The 18,865-nt window shown below is 42.9% G+C and overlaps 2 protein-coding genes across 3 annotated transcripts in view; both read left to right on the top strand.

The window, feature by feature from the left end:
- SLC12A4 (solute carrier family 12 member 4) overlaps positions 1-18,865 on the top strand; it is a 1,264,335-nt gene that overhangs the window by 318,794 nt on the left and 926,676 nt on the right. The window lies entirely within an intron of this gene.
- MMP2 (matrix metallopeptidase 2) overlaps positions 1-18,865 on the top strand; it is a 210,872-nt gene that overhangs the window by 29,426 nt on the left and 162,581 nt on the right. Inside the window, exon 7 of the mRNA XM_075188829.1 lies at positions 11,425-11,598. Coding sequence (XP_075044930.1) covers positions 11,425-11,598 — 174 coding nt within the window. The remainder of the gene's footprint in view (positions 1-11,424; positions 11,599-18,865) is intronic.

Here is an 18,865-nt window from a genome sequence, read left to right as displayed (position 1 = left end):
TCAATTTTGGCTCCAAAGTTTAAAAGGCACTTCCCCCTGCAGCTCAGTGCCTGTTTATCAAGTTACCTGCTAGGTACTAGACGTGGCTCCATCTCTTCTGCTCTTCTCATCTCTTCCAGTTGTCCGCAGAGTTGACTCTTCATCTCTCCTGCTGTAAACCAGTTGTCCGCAGAGCTGACTTTTCATCTGCTGTAACCAGTTGTCTGCTGTGCTGACACTCCATTGTATACTTCGCCACTATTCCTGTGGTAACCAGTTGTCCGCAGTGCTGACACTTCATTTCTCCTGCTTTAAACCTGTTGTATGCAGAGCTGACACTTCAGCATGTACTTTGCCACTATTCCTGTGGTATTCTCAGTGAAATAAGTTAAGGATGACATGCTGTAAGATTAAATTAGGTTCTTTTTCACATTGATTGCCATGGTTGTTGATGTGCTTTGCATTTCCACACTCATGTTAGTGAAATATTATTTTGTAGCACTAACCTGTTCACTGTAATAATTAAAGATGGACGGGCTCGGTTCCCCGAGATCCGAACCCACCTGAACTTCACCTATCCGAGTACCGAGCCGAGTAGGCTCGGTACTCTCGCACCAATTCGGATTTGAAATCGAGGAAAAAGTCATTGTGATGTCGACGGATCTTGGAGCTCGGTTCTCGCGATATTTGAAATCCATAAATACCCGCCACCACAGCAATCCATCGCCATTTGCCAGAGGGAGAGAGCAGGCTTAGGTCGCAGGCAACATTAGAGCAGGGAACATTAGAGCAGGGACAGAGCAATTATTCTTGCAACTCTTATTGCAATTCTTCTAGCAATTGTTACAGCAGTAAGAGAGGAGGATAGAGGCATTTTTGCAAACATTACCAACTGTTTGGGGTGTCATATTCCCTCCTACAGAAACTATTTTCTGGCTGCAGAAAGTCTTATCTAGCAGCACTATCTATTGAATATTTTGCACTACAAGTGCTTTGGGGTGTCCCATATTCCCCTAATGTGAAACAGCAATTTTTCTGGCTGCAGAAAGTCTTATCTAGCAGCACTATCTATTGAATATTTTGCACTACAAGTGCTTTGGGCTCATTAAAATGAATTCAAAGCAGTCCACATATGAGCAGGATCAGCAAGCAGGTGCTGGCACCAGTCCTGATGGTAGTCTTCCCTATACGTCATCTGGTAAAGCCTATGTAAAAGTACATAGTCTTTTTAAATCAGGGAAAAAAACACACCCCCAAAAAAATAAGTATAAATATAAGTGTAGGGTGCAATCTACCCCTAAATAGGAAATGGACTTGGGGCATTTCTATATCACGTACAGTCTTGAAAGGCAGCTGTTTTGTCAATTTCACGATAAGGGTAGGGTATCATACACAGACAGACACCAAACTGCCTTTGTCCATTTCTATTTTTATTGTACAGTCTATATTGGCTGTTTTTTTTTCTATTTTACTACAAGTGGAGGGGGGGGGGGGGCTGATGCAGACAGAAACCAAACTGCCTTTGTCCATTTCTTTTTATATTTAACTATAAGTGTAGGGTGTAATATACACCCAAAGACTTATCCAAGAAACAGGTGGAGCACTAAATTAGGTTAATTTAGGGCAAAAAAATTGATTTTTAAACAAAATTGCAAACCAAAACCAAAACACGTTAGGGCTTTTTGCCAAAACCAAAACCAAAGCCAAAACCCGAAGGTAATCCAGATCCAAAACCAAAACCAAAACACGGGGGTCAGTGACCATCTCTATTAATAATATTGATTATTCCATTTATTTATAACTCCTAATGTACATTGCATAGAATTCAGGGTATTATAATATATATATGCCTATGAAGACAATTAAGTTACATTTTATCATTTTATGAGGACCTGAAAAATGGCAGCATGCTAGGGTGCATAGAGGGCAGGAACTACTATGGTAGCAGGGATGTAGCCGCTATGAGCCTGCTGATGGAAAAGGGCCCCAAGCAGAAACAGTGGGTCTGTAGACAGTTTTCCAACTTCTCCAACTTTGAAGTTTCCTCTAGTAATCAGGCTGCTGTCATAATGACCAAAAGGAAGCCTGTGATTGGTTCATATTGCAAAGTGGTTCCTATTGGTTGCTATAATAGCAGGCATGGATTAATAAATAGAGGATGCTTAAGTAAACTGGACAAGGTGAGAAATTGGTTCATCTAAATTGAGTCACTTACAAATGTTTTCTATAATACCCACAACTGGATGCATACCAGACAATTTTTAAACAATTCACCTTTCACTATTTGGGAGTACTCTTGTTTTACTTGCAATAAGCCAGCTATATATTACACATATTGATATTAAGTATAGATTAAATAGTGTATTCCTTTTGAACACAATGGCCTTATGTGCATTAAATGTACAGGGTGATTCAAAAGTCGCAGTACACCCTTTTATTTCAAAAACTCTACAGGAATTGGGTCGATTGGCCGATTTCAAGATGGCGCCTATGTTTGGTACATACCGCAAAAGATAGACCACATCACCCATACCTTACTGGAGTATTCAGGTCTCCCAAATTCCTGTAGAGTTTTTGAAATAAAAGGGTGTACTGCGACTTTTGAATCACCCTGTATATAGATTTAAATATACATTATTTTAATTGAGTCATCTGTAATAGCTGTAACCAAGGGTGGCCTTATTCTGTTGTGCCTTTAAAGGAATATAGCTTTAAAATGTAACTTTAATTTAATTTAGCATTAAAATACATGTAAGCAATACAGAGCAAGCAGTATGCATGGACGGATCACGAACACCAAATGATTGCTTTTACTTCTTCGTTTTATGAAATGTAAAAATGTATAAACATAATATGCTAAAACAAGGAGAGTATGTTTTTATGTCTGATTTTTTTTGGCTGTAGCAAATGTTTATTAAAGAAATCCCCTTTTTTATTTTTATTGGCTGGCTGTTATGAAACGGGGTGGGATATTAGAAAGAAAGCTTAGCTGAATGTCTCCCTTTTACAGGCTGTTTCTCTCCAAACTAAAGAAAGCAAATATTTTCGCATTGGTGACAAATCCTTTTTAGGGGCCTATACGATTTAGCAGTTGCTGGTCTGTAAGCCATAGAAATAAGTACCTCTATTATAGCGTTCACAGAAAATAAAGAATAGCAAAAGCATGACTTGATCTAGATTGCCGGAAAACACTGTGAATTCAGCCAAATAACACAGGGCATCTTGGGCTAAGCTGGCTGAGAAAGCAAACAGAAAGTGACTGCAGGGAATTCTTGGGAGGTCAAATTAATTTTATTTGGTCAAGCCATGAGAACAAGGCTAGTCCTTTGTAACTTGGCAAAGGTGTGTCTTTTAAACCTCATTTCTATCAACACTGAATGTGCATTGGTTACTTTAACTGGGTCTATTAGATTATATCTATTAATTTCAATAAACATGGAAATCATTCTTGCCCACTCTCCAAGAATGCCCGGGAGACTCCTGAATTTTGGGGAGTCTACCTGGATTCCTGGAAGCGTAGGCCACCCGCTCAGAACGTGCCATAACAGAAATAGCATCATTGAGCAGCAAGGGGGTGGGTCATGATGAAGGAAATTGTGTCATCATGCTCCCTGTACTTACCCCTTGGACTTCCTCTCCAGAATACCCCAGAGAGGAGATCTAAAAAGTAGGCATGTACGATGTAAAGCAATACAAATTACATAAACATAACATAAAGTGATAATCTTCCCTCCCAAAAAACTGTCACAAGTAACATTTAGGAGTTTGCATAACAGTGTTTGGTGCAATGTTCGCCTGTTGGTGTGCTTCACGAAATGTAGCAATGGGTTGTATTACAATGTAAACAATGTAAATTCCGAGTTTCAAAGTCTATTTGTTATGACATACTGTCAATACATTTGTAATATGCTGTAACTAATGTTACCATTCCTGGTATGGCATGCCATATCTGCACAAAAGGTTCCAGACCCCCGCCAATCAGGGCCAGATTAAGGGAATGGAGGCCCCTGGGCTAAGGGGGCCTCCATTTCCCCTTGAGCCCCCCCCCCCTCCCCGGAGAGGCCCCCCCATGATCAGAGCCGTTCTCTGTCCGAGGAGATCTCATGAGAGTGAGGCTCACGAGATCTCCTCAGTAAGGGGAGACTACAGTGCACCAGAGAAGGACCGCAGTGAAAGTGCTCAGCAGCATTGATCGGGCCAGGGGCACCCCCGACCGATCAATAATGCTGCTGAGCACTTTCAAGGGCCCCCTGGATGCCCGAGGCCCCTGGGCTGTAGCCCAGTTAGACCTCGGGTTAATCCGGCCCTGCCGTCAATACATGAGTACAGTTCCAGGACACTCTGGTAGTTCAGATTGAAAATGTCCTTAGCATCATATTTAGTCACATTGCTGTTAATACAAGCTGGTCTGATCTTCCCTGCATTGCATACATAAAACAGACATTGCTGCTACATTTAACAAATTACTTCACCAAGTGCTTTTATCATAATCTGCCACTGAGGAACCAATAAAATCACCTTATTCCAGTGAGGATGTTATAGCATGAGAAGGTGACATTGCTGCCACATATAAAGAAGGCACAGATTAAGGTCATGTTCTATACCATTGAGTCTATCAATGAATAAAATCAATTAGTGTTTGAAGATGACCTAATAACAAATATCGTTCCCCTCTTTTAAAGGTAACAAACACAAACACTAAAAAAATTGATCTTCATAGCCACATGGCCACCCTGGAGTTGATTTTGCCTAGTATAATGAATTAAAAGCTATCGATGTGCACAGGGCCATGGCCATATTACATTGGGTGTGCCTCGTCCCAGGGAGGATTCCCAACACTATTTCCATTCCATTAGTTTGGGTAGGGAAATCGACTCCCAAAACGAGTCAAGTAAATCTGTATCAATTTGATTTTGGGTATAAAGCTCAGTGTAAAAGACCCTCAGAACCTCTATGATCTCTGCTCCCTTATGTTTAAGTGTGCCAACCTGCGCTTGTAGAGATGGGATAGTGGTGTGTTTTCTAGTGCCATTCAACAGGTTGGAGAGCAGCCTACCTGACTGATTACCGAATCTATAATAAATTAATCTACTCGCCGCTATTTGGCGTTCACTCTGGTGTTGTAAAATATGATTGAATTGTAGTTGCTTCTGTTTGTAATCGGCCATATTGTCTGGTGTAGGTCGGCGTTTAAATACCGTGATGGACTCTGACAATTCATATTGGGCTTCTAGATAAGCTGCTTGCTGGTCTGTTCGGTATTTCTTAATGAAGGAGAAAATATCTGCTTTTGCAATTTGCCAAAATAGCAATGAATCATCAGTATGTTGCTGATTGTTATCATCATCATCAGTTATTTATATAGGGCCACTAATTCCACAGCACTGTACAGAGAACCCACTCACATCAGTCCCTGCCCCATTGGAGCTTACAGTCTAAATTCCCTAACATACACACACAGACAGAGAGAAACTAGGATCAATTTTATAGCAGCCAATTAACCTACTAGTATGTTTTTTGGAGTGTGCAAGGAAACCGGAGCACCCGGAGGAAACCCACGCAAAGACAGGAAGAATATACAAACTCCACACAATTAAGGTCATGGTTGGAAATCGAACTCATGATCCCAGTGATATGAGGCAGCAGTGCTAACCACTAGGCCACTGTGCTGCCCCAGTATCCCATGACAAATTTAAAGTGGCAATGTGGGGTTAAGTGTTTAAACACTTAACCTTAGGGGTCCCCACATTGCCGCTTTAAATTTGTATTGACAGACGTCGCGATGACGTCAGGCTGCAGTGCCGGTCAGTTCTTCTATCGGAATGACTTGCTGTCATTATGGTGCTTTCTTCGTTGATCTCCAGTGTCGTGTTGAAGGTAAGTCAGATTATTTTCAATTCGGTTTTTCATTATTTCGTCTTTTTTTGTAGGGATTGCCCATGTTGGACTTCTCGTAATAGTTAAACCGTACCCAACCCTTCTATTTAAGTGGCTAGATGCAACCATTTTAAAATCTCCGACGAATCCGAATAGGTATGAAGTTTGTTGATTAAGTGTAAAAAAATTGTTTTAGATTTAACATATGGGTCATATAAATTGCATATAATGTATTTAGTATTACTTTTAGTTACATCTAATATCATATAGCGTCCTTCTTTGTCAGTTATCTTATGATGAATGTCAGTATGGAGACCCTCCCATATTAGAACTGCCACCCCCTGGATTTGCTGGAATAAGATGCATATGCAATTACGGTACATTTTGTTTTAGCATTGATAGCATGTCATGTTCTGTATCGGTTAAATGTGTTTCCTGGAATAGAGTAACATCTGCTTTGATTTTATTTAAGAAAGTAATGATTTTCTTTCGTTTCATTGGAGAGTTAACACCTCTAATGTTCCAAGCACAAACTTTTAAAGCATTCATCTATTGAATCATAAAGTAGATATTATACACAAACAATGACAAAATCCTTGTATAGAATAGCATATAATAATATTCAAATATATCATTATGCCACCCCTTTCCCCATCTGCTTCATCTTTTAGGGACAATAAGATGACATCTAGTTTCAAGGGTTTAAAAGAATAATGAGAGCAACTACCAAGGAAAATGACAAACACTAGGGAAATATAAGACACATGGGATAGGGGTAAATTATTATTGTGATTATGGTTCTTGAGTCTACCCGGGTGGATGAAATTTTATGTATATTGGTATAAAATGTAGAAAAAGGGTGTAGAGATAATCTGCTCTCTCCGCCTAAGGGGAATTTTAAATGAATATTCGTGTTTTGATAAAAATATGAACTAATACCTCATGTTTTCATTTTGCTAGATACACAAAGATATGCAGTGTGAAGGATAAGCACTGACAACTGTCTTTTTTGTTTTGATATATTAATACTCAATCCCCTACCACGTAGGTTTTGGCAAACAGTTTTATTCCTCTCAATTTGTAGTAGAAAAAGGCACCAGACAGGGAAGCCCGATATCCTTGCTGCTGTTTGCGTTAGCCTTGGAACCCCTGGCACTAGTGTGGTGGTCGAGTACTGATGGGAATCCTTCCCTTACCTTGTCCTCCAGACACGAGTCAGGTTCTTTTCTGTTCGGATATCCGGTGGTCAGGAGATAAATACTTCAATGAAAGGGACAAGGATTGGTCAAACAACTCGGGTTTATTGAGAATGCGGTAAGGATAGTTTCGGTAAGACACCGCGCCACTGACCCCTTCAGCTTAATAGTATGACAAAATAATGCGTCTGATCAGCGTAGAGCACAATAGCGTTTAACATATAACATACACATTGTCTAATAAGGCACACTGGTAATCACAGTTACTACTTTCAAGTAAGCAATATTTGACTGGGGATGATGCAAGAACCATCAGTAATAACCCATCAAGACTCTTACGGTCACTACCGCGCCCACTAGAGGGCTCCTTCTTATTCAGGTGTATGGGGTACCGTGCTATTCCCTATGGGTCAGGCGCCCCACTTTTAGCATCTACTGCTGAGTTAACTTGAATTGCAGCGGTACCACTAACACTGAATGTCACACCTTCAATATTAATAAATCAATTGTTAGGTAAATCACATAACATTAACATCATCTAAAACATTTGGTGCCCCAATATTATCCCCGGTAACGTTACCATATTTTCCACTCAGTCCTGGGCTGACCTGTGCACAGGAATTTGGTAGTGTTCCAATGTCCTGCAGAGGTTTCCATCAAGGTTAAAGTATTATAGTAGAAAGCAGGGCTGTTGCTCATTTCAGCCAAAAGATGGCGCTGTTCTCTCAACAGTCAATGAATCTCTATCAGCACATGTGCTCTGCAACAGGGTATAATGTCCAGATATCAGCACACACACAGGATATAGCTGAATCGACCGTCTTAATTGTTTCCTGCAGCCTGTGTAAAGGTATGATCTGGGGAAAAGCTTTCACAATCCTTCCTTGTACAAGAATGCAATGTCAGTTTTGGATAGATTCTCTCATCACTCTTCCCTCTGACACTGGGGTGTGTGCAGTACACTGCAGGCTAGGGTTTTACCTTTAGACGGTTCTGCAGTTAGTGGAGACTGTCTTTGGCGCCCACTGCGTGTCCCCAGCTGTTCGCCGTCCGCTTTGCTGGCACACAAGAGTGAGCTGCTGACAGTTCTGGCAGCAGCTCACTCGTCTCTGCTCGGCTGCACGTTCTCCCCCTTGTTCCTTCTACCATGCTGCTCTCTCTCCCTCCTCCTTCCTGCACATCCTCTTCCTGTTACTCCCTCAGCCAATCAGGGCCTTCATCCTCCTCCTGTCAATCACTCCTGGGCACAAGTTTTCAGGAGCACAATTAACCCCTTGTAGCCCTGAATTTTAAAAGCGTTTATGCACTTCCTCTGTGCTGTTCAAAAGGGCTTTGGGGTACCACACTAGCATTGAGAGATAATTCCGAATATCACGCCATTCGTATGCAGGGATGTGAGACTAAATTGGCATTCTTCCCAGTCAACATGCTACTTATGGTATCTGACCCCAGTAGATCCATCCCTGCCATTATGCATACTATTCATTGGTTTAGTTCCTTTGTGGGGTACAAAATCAATTTTAACAAATCCAAACTAATACCCCTATCGGGAATCCCCACTATTATATGTCACTCAGAACTCATTTCCCAGTTCACATTATCATACACTAAAATCAGATATTTAGGAATATACATCCCAGCTAAATTACAAAATCTGTATTTCATTAACTATCCACCTATCATCAAAAAATATCTTCACTCCTGCTCATTTGGCATAATCTCCCATTGTCCCTCCTGGGCTGCAATGCCAACATTAAAAGTGTAATTTTCCCCAAGCTATCTGTCACGAACGCCCAGCCTGTCCCTAATACAGCAATCTGAACAGCTGGCCGTGATTGGTGTAACCTTAGTTAATTAACAACGAATACACCTTTTCTGCCAACACAAAGGATTTATTATGGTGTTCTTACATTCACCAGAACCACTTATTAATGTTTCACACTTAAATCACATACACATGTAGAATGAGCTTCCCTGGGCTTTGTAAATTCAGAAAGAATCCCGTAGAAATACACTAGATTAAATATGTTTAATCTGAAAAATATTTCCAAGGCTTATTTACAAAAAGATAAACAGACATACGATAGGTAGCAAATTAGTTTCAAAAAACAACATAGGAAATAAAAGTTCTACTTACGAGGTAGTCTTGCTGTGTGTGAGGTAACACAACAGAAAAAGGATGGGACATTTCAGTCTTGATAGACCCCTCATGAAATGCACAATTTGATGTCTAAGGCAGAAGATTGTAAACCCTTCTTACAGGCTCTTCACCCCCACCTTAGGAATTTACAAAAAAGGAAGGATATAGTTCAATAAAAAGTGGGGATTGTACATTGAATCATTAACAGCCCCTGTTAAACAGAATATTTTCAAACTGTTTGAATTTACCAAGTGGTATCTTCTTAGGCAGTTGAGCTGAGACTACACAAGTCCTGCCCTTCTGATTTTTGACCACTGGTGATTTCTGATCTTTGGTAAACATGTTTGTTTTCCCTGTTGTGGAGGTCCTAAACTCCCCCCTCCCTGTACATGTATTCGTCCTTTAACTGTGGGTCTCACCCTCATTGACATAACCTGAAGCTACCCTGGTATAAATAACTACCATTCCTTTACTATCCCCTGTTAATATCCCCTTATCCCCTATTATCCCCATTGGATTTTTTTCTCCTTTCGTTTATGGATGCTCATGATTCCTATACATTCCATGATAATATTGTTATTGTTCATCGTTATGCACATAGGATGCCTGTTTTGACTAATATATCTAACCAATTTTTATTCTGATAAATTAAGCTGATGTTATCATTTATATTGTGATGCCTTAATTTATGGAATTGTTATATGTTCATTGTCCTTATTGTTGTTGTTTTCTTTTCTTTAAAACCAATGAAGAGAATTTCAAACTGAAAACCACTAAGTGGAGGATTTAACAATGTGCGGATCTGGAGGCAAGTTCAAACCTTTCGCACATCACCAGCGATTATATCTCCAAACCGTTGGATTTATCATCCATCAGTTTGGATGGCTAACAAGCAAATCATCGGCAATGTGAGTCAGGTTTGAAACCACTAAATCTCCAGTGGTTTAACCCAAATGTTAATGGTTTAGTGAAAACCGATGCTTTTCTAGGGGGGACCAGAACATATGTTTGGGCATGACAAAGTTATGGTAAGTTATAACAAATAATCAAATAATGACAAAGTCCAATATATATGATTTTTTGTAAACCAATTGTTAACATACTATATTATTTCATTAATTATTCATTTGGATTGGTTTTATTGATCCAGGTAAGTAAGCAAAATATAATCTGCCTTAAGCATTGTAAATGTATTTACCATATTAAATTACACTTAATAAGTTCCAGTCTCTGTATTCTTACGAATTCACGCTACAGTTTGGTCAAGACGCTACATAATTGAAACGAGGAGGACATTTGTGGTTTATGTTAACTCTGATTAAAGTAAATTGTGCTAGATTAATTCTAGGGAGAACAGTAGGCTTCCTAAATAAGAGTGTCAGCTCTTCATAGAAACAATCTTGGTAGAACAATCTTCATAGAAACAATAGTTAGTACGGCAAAGCAAGTGTGTGGCATAGATAGGGAAGGATTTAATCATTTTAGACAGACCAGGTGGTTGTTTTTTGGTTAACCCTGTGTCACACACACGTCACGCAGGCTCAGGTGAGTGCTGTTCGTGACGGGCAGCACGGTGGCTAAGTGGTTAGCACTTCTGCCTCACAGCGCTGGGGTCATGAGTTCAATTCCCGACCATGGCTTTATTTGTGTGGAGTTTGTATGTTCTCCCTGTATTTGTGTGGGTTTCCTCCAGGTGCTCCGTTTCCTCCCACACTCCAAAAATATACTAGTAGGTTAATTGGCTGCTATCAAAATTTACCTCTCTCTGTGTGTGTGTGTATATTAGGGAATTTAGACTGTAAGCTCCAATATGGCAGGGACTGATGTGAATGAGTTCTCTGTACAGCGCTGCGGAATCAGTAAATAAATGGTGATGATGATGATCAGTTGGTGGCTGCACGTTTCTGTACTAAACACTGCATGAAATGTTTTTTTCACTTCATTTCCTAAATATGCAATAAATGTATTTGCCTAATTTAACGTGTCCATATCACTTCATACTATCCAGTATTTATAGACAATCTTGGCATCATATATCCTAATCGGACTGTATGATTATGTGCTGTTTGCGGTTGTTCCTGTTTTATTAAGTTAATAACAGGACAAACTACAAGAAGCAAAGGAGCAGTGTTTCGCCCTGTCAAATTGCAAGCAGTGCCTGACAGTAATTCTGTTCAATCATTTGCTGATATTTGCCTTTATCTCAACATTTTACTCCATTTCTGTCCACAGCACTGTCCACAGTGGGAGGCAATGGAGAAGGTTCCCCTTGTGTCTTTCCTTTCACTTTCCTTGGCAATAAATATAACTCATGCACCAGTTCTGGACGAAGTGATGGAAAACTATGGTGTGCCACGAGCAGCAGCTATGATGATGACCGCAAATGGGGTTTCTGTCCTGATCAAGGTACCAAAAGGGAATGTATAGTAATGAATCTTATATAAATTGCTAATTGCACAAGTTACAGTTGATGTAGAAATGAAAACATTCTATCTACCATAATGAGTTTTAATAGATAGAATCATAACTTGAATGATATAAGGGATAATAGAGCCTATTTATTAACAAGCAGACAATAACGGAGATTACTTAAACTTTTTAATAAACTTTATCTCTGCTATTTATCAATAATATCATACAGGGGCCACTGAGCTATGCTCTTCTGCCTTGGCGATACTGGATCAGTAAGTGTTAACACACACCTTAGCTGGATCTGTTTGAAAGGATTCGGTCCTTCAGTGATGTGATCTGCTATGTCCCAGTTTCAAATAAAGGGGTGTTTTGGGGAGCCACCTATTTGCTACACAAGGCTTATATTACAAGGAGCTGTCCATAAGTGGACTACCCCTTTAATCACATTACTTAAAGAAATAAAGTATATAAAGAGACAGTAAAAATCTGTAATTAACAATATTCATAATAAGCAATAACTGTACTTGATGATCTAACATCCAGCACATTGACTTAACTGTAAGCAATAAATATGTGACTTACAGTGCTCATATGTGGTACCACATTGAATGAATGGCACTAATGATCAAACATCCTCTATGACTCATTTTTATATCATTATAGCTGTTAGGAACCCCCCTAGCCGATATTGCACAACCCGGAATCTACTCTGCCAGTCAGGTGTTCACTGGAGCCCCTAGTGGTGGGGACAGACAGGGCCGCAGACTGACAGAGGGTCGTGAAGTGCGTACCGGCTGGGGAGAACCCAGGAAAGCAGAGTGAAGTCCAGGCAAAGGTCAAGGGCCGGCAGCAGGCAGCAAATCCAATAAATAGGCCGAGGTCAAGGGTCACGAGCAAACAGGAAGATCGGTAAACACGCCAGAGGTCGGGGTCACAAGAAACACAGGCAGGGTCCAAATCCAGGCAATGGGTCATACACGGCAATCCAATAGAATATCCAAAGGACAGGAGCTAGGAGCAGAGCAGGTCAGCAGACTGGTAACAGAAGCTATAACCGGCAGTGAGGCAGCAGACCTCACTGCCATAAGTACAGAGATGGACCAATCAGGGCTTGCCCCTGAATTGTGCACACTTGCAGGCTAATTGCCTGCTATACCAAGGACCAATCAGGGCTTGGCCCTGGCATGCACACTTGCAGGCTAATGCCTGCTAATTCAGCCCACAGGCTGAATTTAATAGATTACACAATGCGCGTGCGCGCCCGGCTTCCTATACTGCTGGGACACCGCGCTGCAGAAGCGTCCGGCCGTTGCCGGGGAGCACAGTAAGCGAGCCGCTGCGGCTGTGAGTACCGCCGCGGCTCATGACAATAGCATATGAATATCATTATAGCATATAAACACAAAACCACAACAATGTATGTAGTAAAATATATTCACACAGTTCAAACAAAACTTCTCACGTCACAGTCGTTCAAAATTCTGTTGAGTCAATGCTTTTTCTATTGGGCTTAAGAGCATACCACTTACTCAAGATAACATGGAACATCCCTGTACAGACAACCTGTTTTGTCTTTATATGAACTCAGTACAGAGTAGGTTGTTCTCCTCAACATTTGAAGCAGTGGCCTTACTAAAACAATGAAAATGGCAGAGATTTCTGTCAGGCGCCGTCCCTGTGCTTTCACTTCCGCAATGGTCTCCAATGACGCGGTCATGTCTGGTTGCTCGGCAACCAGACGTAGCTCCGGCCGCCGGGTGGGTTCTGTGGCGTATGTGCGTCCCCTTGCTAGGCTGCTAGGCAATGGGACACTATTCATGGGTCATATCATCGCCGCCGGTAATTACATCGGCTTCTCCTCTATTTAAAGACTGCTCTGGTACCATTAGGATGCCAGAGTATTGGGTCCCCATGGTGCAGCATTTGGTAGTTCTGTTTACCAGCTTCCCGTTGCTTCCTGTGTATGACCTCGGCTTCCTCCTGACCTGCTCCTATTTATTCCTACTGGTTTGTTACAATCTTCTGCTTCTCTGTTTACTCTCTAGAGGACCGCGACCTCCCTCCAAACTCCCTTGTGTGGGTCCCTGGTGAAGACTGAAGGTACATTAGGTTCCGCAATGCTCTGCTAAGTAAAACCAAAACCAACAAGTAGTCCTCCAGTTTCACTAGTACGTGACAGTAAACTCTGGCCATGTCTATAGATGGTACGGGTGAACCCTCGGCCCGTGATCTCCTTCTTCATCTCGCTCTCTGGGTCGAGCAGCATGAAGCATACCAGGCTCGGCTGTTGCAGTGTGTGCAAGGAGTAGTGTCTCACCTTGATTCTCTGCAAGGTTCCCTAGCTACACCTCAAGCTGTGGTTTCTACTGCCGCAGTTACCACCTCGAAGGCCTCGTCTACCACTATCACCACTTTTTCCTCTGTGTTATGCATTCCTGCACCGGAGATATATGACGGTAATCCCAAGAAATGGGAAATTTTAAACCAATGTCCCATTCACTTTGAATGTATGTCTGCTGTCTTCCCCTTCTCCGTTTGCCTTCATTGTGTCTCTTCTCAGTGGCCAGGCTCTCGGCTGGGTCTCCCCCTTATGGGAGCGTAATGACACCCTTCTCGAGAATTCTGCCTCTTTTATAGAGACTTTACGATGGATTTTTGATGAACCAGGTTGCGTCTCTTTGGCAGCAACAAGCTTGTTAATACTCTGACAGAGAACACTGCCAGTTGGCCAATACGCCGTGCAGTTCCTCAGTCTAGCTTCGGAACTTTGCTGGAACAACGAGGTTTTGGTTGCTACCATTTGGCAGGGCCTCACGAACCGCATAAAAGTTGAACTTGTGGGGCGTGGCTTGGTGGCCATTCTGGACGCTACCTCTGTGGGCTCTCTCCTAAATGAGCTTTTACCCCATTTTCCTGACCCCTCACCTACACCTGATTCCATCCAGTGCCTCAGTGAATTTCCCCAGTACAACTGGGTGCCTCCCTCGCCCCGCTATCTGCCGCTCATCCTGCAAACGGCAGTGGGACCCTCTGGCGCCTGTACCCCCTGCCTGACCCTACATCCGCCCCTGCCCTTCCACCGGGTCCCTGACTCATGGCATAAAAAACAAGCCACCTAAAGCGCCCTGCCTCCCCTGGACTTGCTTCTTACCCGGCCGTTCACCTGGATCCGTGCCGCCGGAGAAACCGGAAGTGCCGCCCACCCGAACTTACGATCGGCCACGAAGGAATCATCCAAGGAGAGGGCTGGCGGAACTGAGACCCGGCGAACTCCTGAGGTGTTCTCATCCGCCTCATACCACCACCAGCTGCAGGCTCTGCTGATTAATAACTGCAGGTCAGTACGCGGGAGCCTAGCGCTACACAGCCCACGGACACAAGGCAGGAGACTGCTGGATTCATTAACCCCCTCACTACTTGGAGTCTATAGCTTGCATTCCCCCTGTGTTCACATCACATCTGCCGACACAAGGGGTATCTAATATACCATTTCACCCTGCTATATATAGCCCTCTCTCCACACAGTGTGTCTCCTATTTCCTTCACTGCTCTGAACGTGCAGAGAGACTACGGACCAATTTGTCGTTCACTCCCTGTGTTCTGGTCCTGAAGCCATAGGAGAACGGCGCCCACTCATCCCCACTGAGTGACCTGAGTGATATTCATCTCAGCATTTTGCTACTTGGACTCTGTCCACTACCCTGGGTAGAAGATATATTCATCTGATTTAATTTCTTTCTTATTACCCAGTCCGAACTACCCATGTTCTAATTCTACATGTCTCGTGGGAGCGGGTCATTTTCTGAAGCATTACCCTGAAAGTAACCATACCACCTCTGCTGTTATTTATTCTATCTGGTTGTGTATTTTCTTGGAGCAATCATGTCGCACAAACCAAAGAAGAACCCTCCACCTCAAACACCCAGTATGTTCTCCAGAAGTGGCAAGGCTGCCCCGCCATCTACCTCTGCCCCGGCATCTCCAAGTTCTGATGCTGACACTCCGCAGCCCTCTATGGCTCATATAGTGTAACAAGTGAAGTCCACTATTTAGTCAGAATTTCGGGCTTTGGTTACAGAGTTACGCATGGAAATCGCTGCCCTGGCTGTTCGCACCGACTCTCTGGAAAAAACAACTACCAATCTCTGTACCTTCCAGACCCAAACTGACCAGGATATAGTATCTATTGGGGCTGACCTGGACTCTCTCAAAGAACAGTTTGAGGATCAAGAAAACCACTCCCGACGGAACAATATTAGGCTCAAGAATGTTCCAGAGCCGATCACATCAGAGGAGCTACTTTCTTATTTGCAGGGTCTATTTACTTCTTTGGTTCCAGACATACCTCCTGATGATTTCCGCTTAGACCGTGCACATGGGCTCTCCGACCTAAGCCTCAGCCTTCTCAACCACCCAGAGATGTTATCATACGCCTTCATTATTACTCCACCAAAGAGAAGATTCTCTTCGCTGCTCGAGACCATCGGGACTTTTCCTACTCCGGGACCAACCCTCTCTTCTTCCAGGACCTTTCTCCTATTACATTGAAGAAACGTCGAGACCTAGCTGACGTGTCCCAACGCCTTCGCTCGGCTGGCATCCGATAATGCTGGGGGTTCCCCTTTCAGCTTTCTTTTTCCCATGATAACCATGCATACTCAATCAAGACCCCGGAACAAGGTCGGGACCTGTTACAAACTTTGAAATTCCCGGACCTCCCGAGCTCATCCTCCACCTCGTCTTCAGTGACCTGTAAACGACCCCTCAAGCTGAATGGTCCTCTGCGTAAAAATTGCTAATTTAAATGTTCTTTATTCTACTGTTCTTTATTTGTTTCTCCCACTTTAATCTATATAGTGTGTATTCTGTGTTACACTGTTCACATTTGCTCATGGTCTTGCCTTGATGGGGGTGATCCAAAGCCTCAGTCTGCTTCCAGTTGTCCGTGGGCTACTCTCAGGCCTTATGCCCTTTCCCACTGGCTTTCCTTCCGATTGGCTAGACCTCTGATCAAATTCATCGTTCATAACCTGGGAGATTGTCTTATATGTTTTACATTCTGTTGAAGCTATGTTAGCTCTTTTCTACTTTGGATTTGCTTATTTATCACGTTTCTCTAAGATCCGCAACAACACATGATATTACATAATACCTGTCCATTGTCTATCATATATATATATATATACATATATATATATAAAAGCTGTTCATACTCTTTGTTATTTCTCCCCTCGACGGAGGGTGCCTTCTCGGCGGACACTGAGCGGCAAGATTTCAACTTTATGTAATGGTTTTCTGTTCAGACTCCACACAGTTGCCTCTGAGTGTCCGTCGACATGGTTTTGTTCCACTCCTATGTTCTTTATAGATTCAGCACAATGCATAATCTACCTGTTATCATTGAGGTGATTTATACTCAGTTTTCCGTTATTTTTCTTCTCTCTGGTTTACATGTATAATGTTTAATTTTTTCTCATTGGGTAGTCTCGTTGCCCCTCGCTTGACCTACTATCCCGCTCCCACGACCTCTTAGCGGTCATTTTTTCCGTTCACTCTTGGCTGTCCGTGCCTTGCCCCTCTTTTCCGGTACCTATGTTGTACCTCTTGTCTCGAATCCGGACTGGCTTCCCTTCGGGAAAGTTGGTCTCCTACTTTCCCTTCCCTATCTCCTTTCTGTCCTTAATCATTAGCCCTCTTCCTCGCTCCAAGCCCCCAGACCCGCCATGACTCTCAAAATTATCTCCCTCAATGCTAACGGCCACCAAACGCACAATGGCCCGTCAGCACTTTAAACGCCTTAAGGCAGATCTCGTTTTCATACAGGAAACACATTTCAAGATTCCCCACCCTCAATTGACATGCAAGACGTACCCTCATACTTACAATGCATCCTCTGATAGTAAACAAAGAGGCACTGCCATCCTCATACATCGCAACATTCCTTTCTCACTGGAATCCCAATACTCTGACCCTCTAGGCAGATATCTAATATTGGTTGGATCTCTAGGTTGCGCCAGGATCACGCTTGTGTCGCTATATGCTCCCAGTGTGGGGCAGGGTGCCTTTTTTACCGCATTTTTCGAACAGCTCTCCACCATAGCACAAGGTCAAATAACTGTAGGTGGCGATTTCAACTCCACCCTGGTCCCCGGGATGGACCGCTCCTCTGTCTCCTCCTCCTACACCTCTGCTCACCGAGAATCTAAAACCTTGGTATCCCTCCTCAAATCTTACGACTTCTACGATGCTTGGCGCCTCGCCCATCCCTCTGGTAGGCAATACACTCACTATTCAGCCCCACACAACATCCATACTCGCATTGACCTCATTCTTATAGATCGCCCTACCACTCAGCAACTTATTGATTCTGACATTCTTCCGGTTAGCTGGTCTGACCATGCTCTGGTCCTGCTCGAAATCTCCTTTTCTCGCCCGCACTCTTCTCCCCCAAAATGGCGACTGGATGACACCCTACTTCTAAAGCCTGATCAGATTTCCTCCATCTCCGACTCCATCAAGGAATTTATCTTTCTGAACTCTTCACCAGATATTTCGCCTTCCATTCTCTGGGAAGCACATAAAGCTTCCATACGCGGCACACTTATTGGACTGTCCGCTTCGCGCCGCAAGGCTGTACTCGCTCGCATCGTGGATCTTGAATCACAAATTTCAGCTCTTACGACACTACACGAGCGTTTCCCGAAACGAAAGACCCGACTCAAGCTAATTACTCTTAGCAGGCAATTACAGCAAATCCTCTCTAAAAAAGCGGCCAAAACTCTTGGTTGGCTCCATCAGAAGTTCTACGAGAGAGGAGATAGAGCAGACAGACTACTTGCCCAGAAGCTACGAGATAAACCTACCCGCAACCGCATTGACTCTATCAAGAATCACTCTGGAGATCTCACCTATGACCCGAAACAAATAGCTGATTCCTTTAGAGACTTTTACGCTTCTCTCTATAACCTCCCATCTCAATTTCCTGACCCGGTATCTTTACACTCTAAAATCAATGACTTCTTTTCCTCTATCGCCCTGCCCTTACTTACCACTGCACAATCTGACTTCCTTAACGAACCATTCACTGCCGATGAAATCGCTCAAACCATCAAAGAACTCAAAAAATCTTCAGCCCCCGGCCCCGACGGCTTTACGGCCGTGTATTACAAAACTTTCTCCAACTCTCTTATGCCCATGATCCTCGAGCTCTTCAATTCCATACTCAGTTCTAAATTTGATCAGGCTACAACTCGGGCAGACA

The sequence above is a fragment of the Mixophyes fleayi genome, chromosome 10 (genome assembly GCF_038048845.1).
Source record: "Mixophyes fleayi isolate aMixFle1 chromosome 10, aMixFle1.hap1, whole genome shotgun sequence".
NCBI lineage: Eukaryota > Metazoa > Chordata > Amphibia > Anura > Limnodynastidae > Mixophyes > Mixophyes fleayi.
This window is presented reverse-complemented; position numbering and strand designations above follow the sequence as displayed.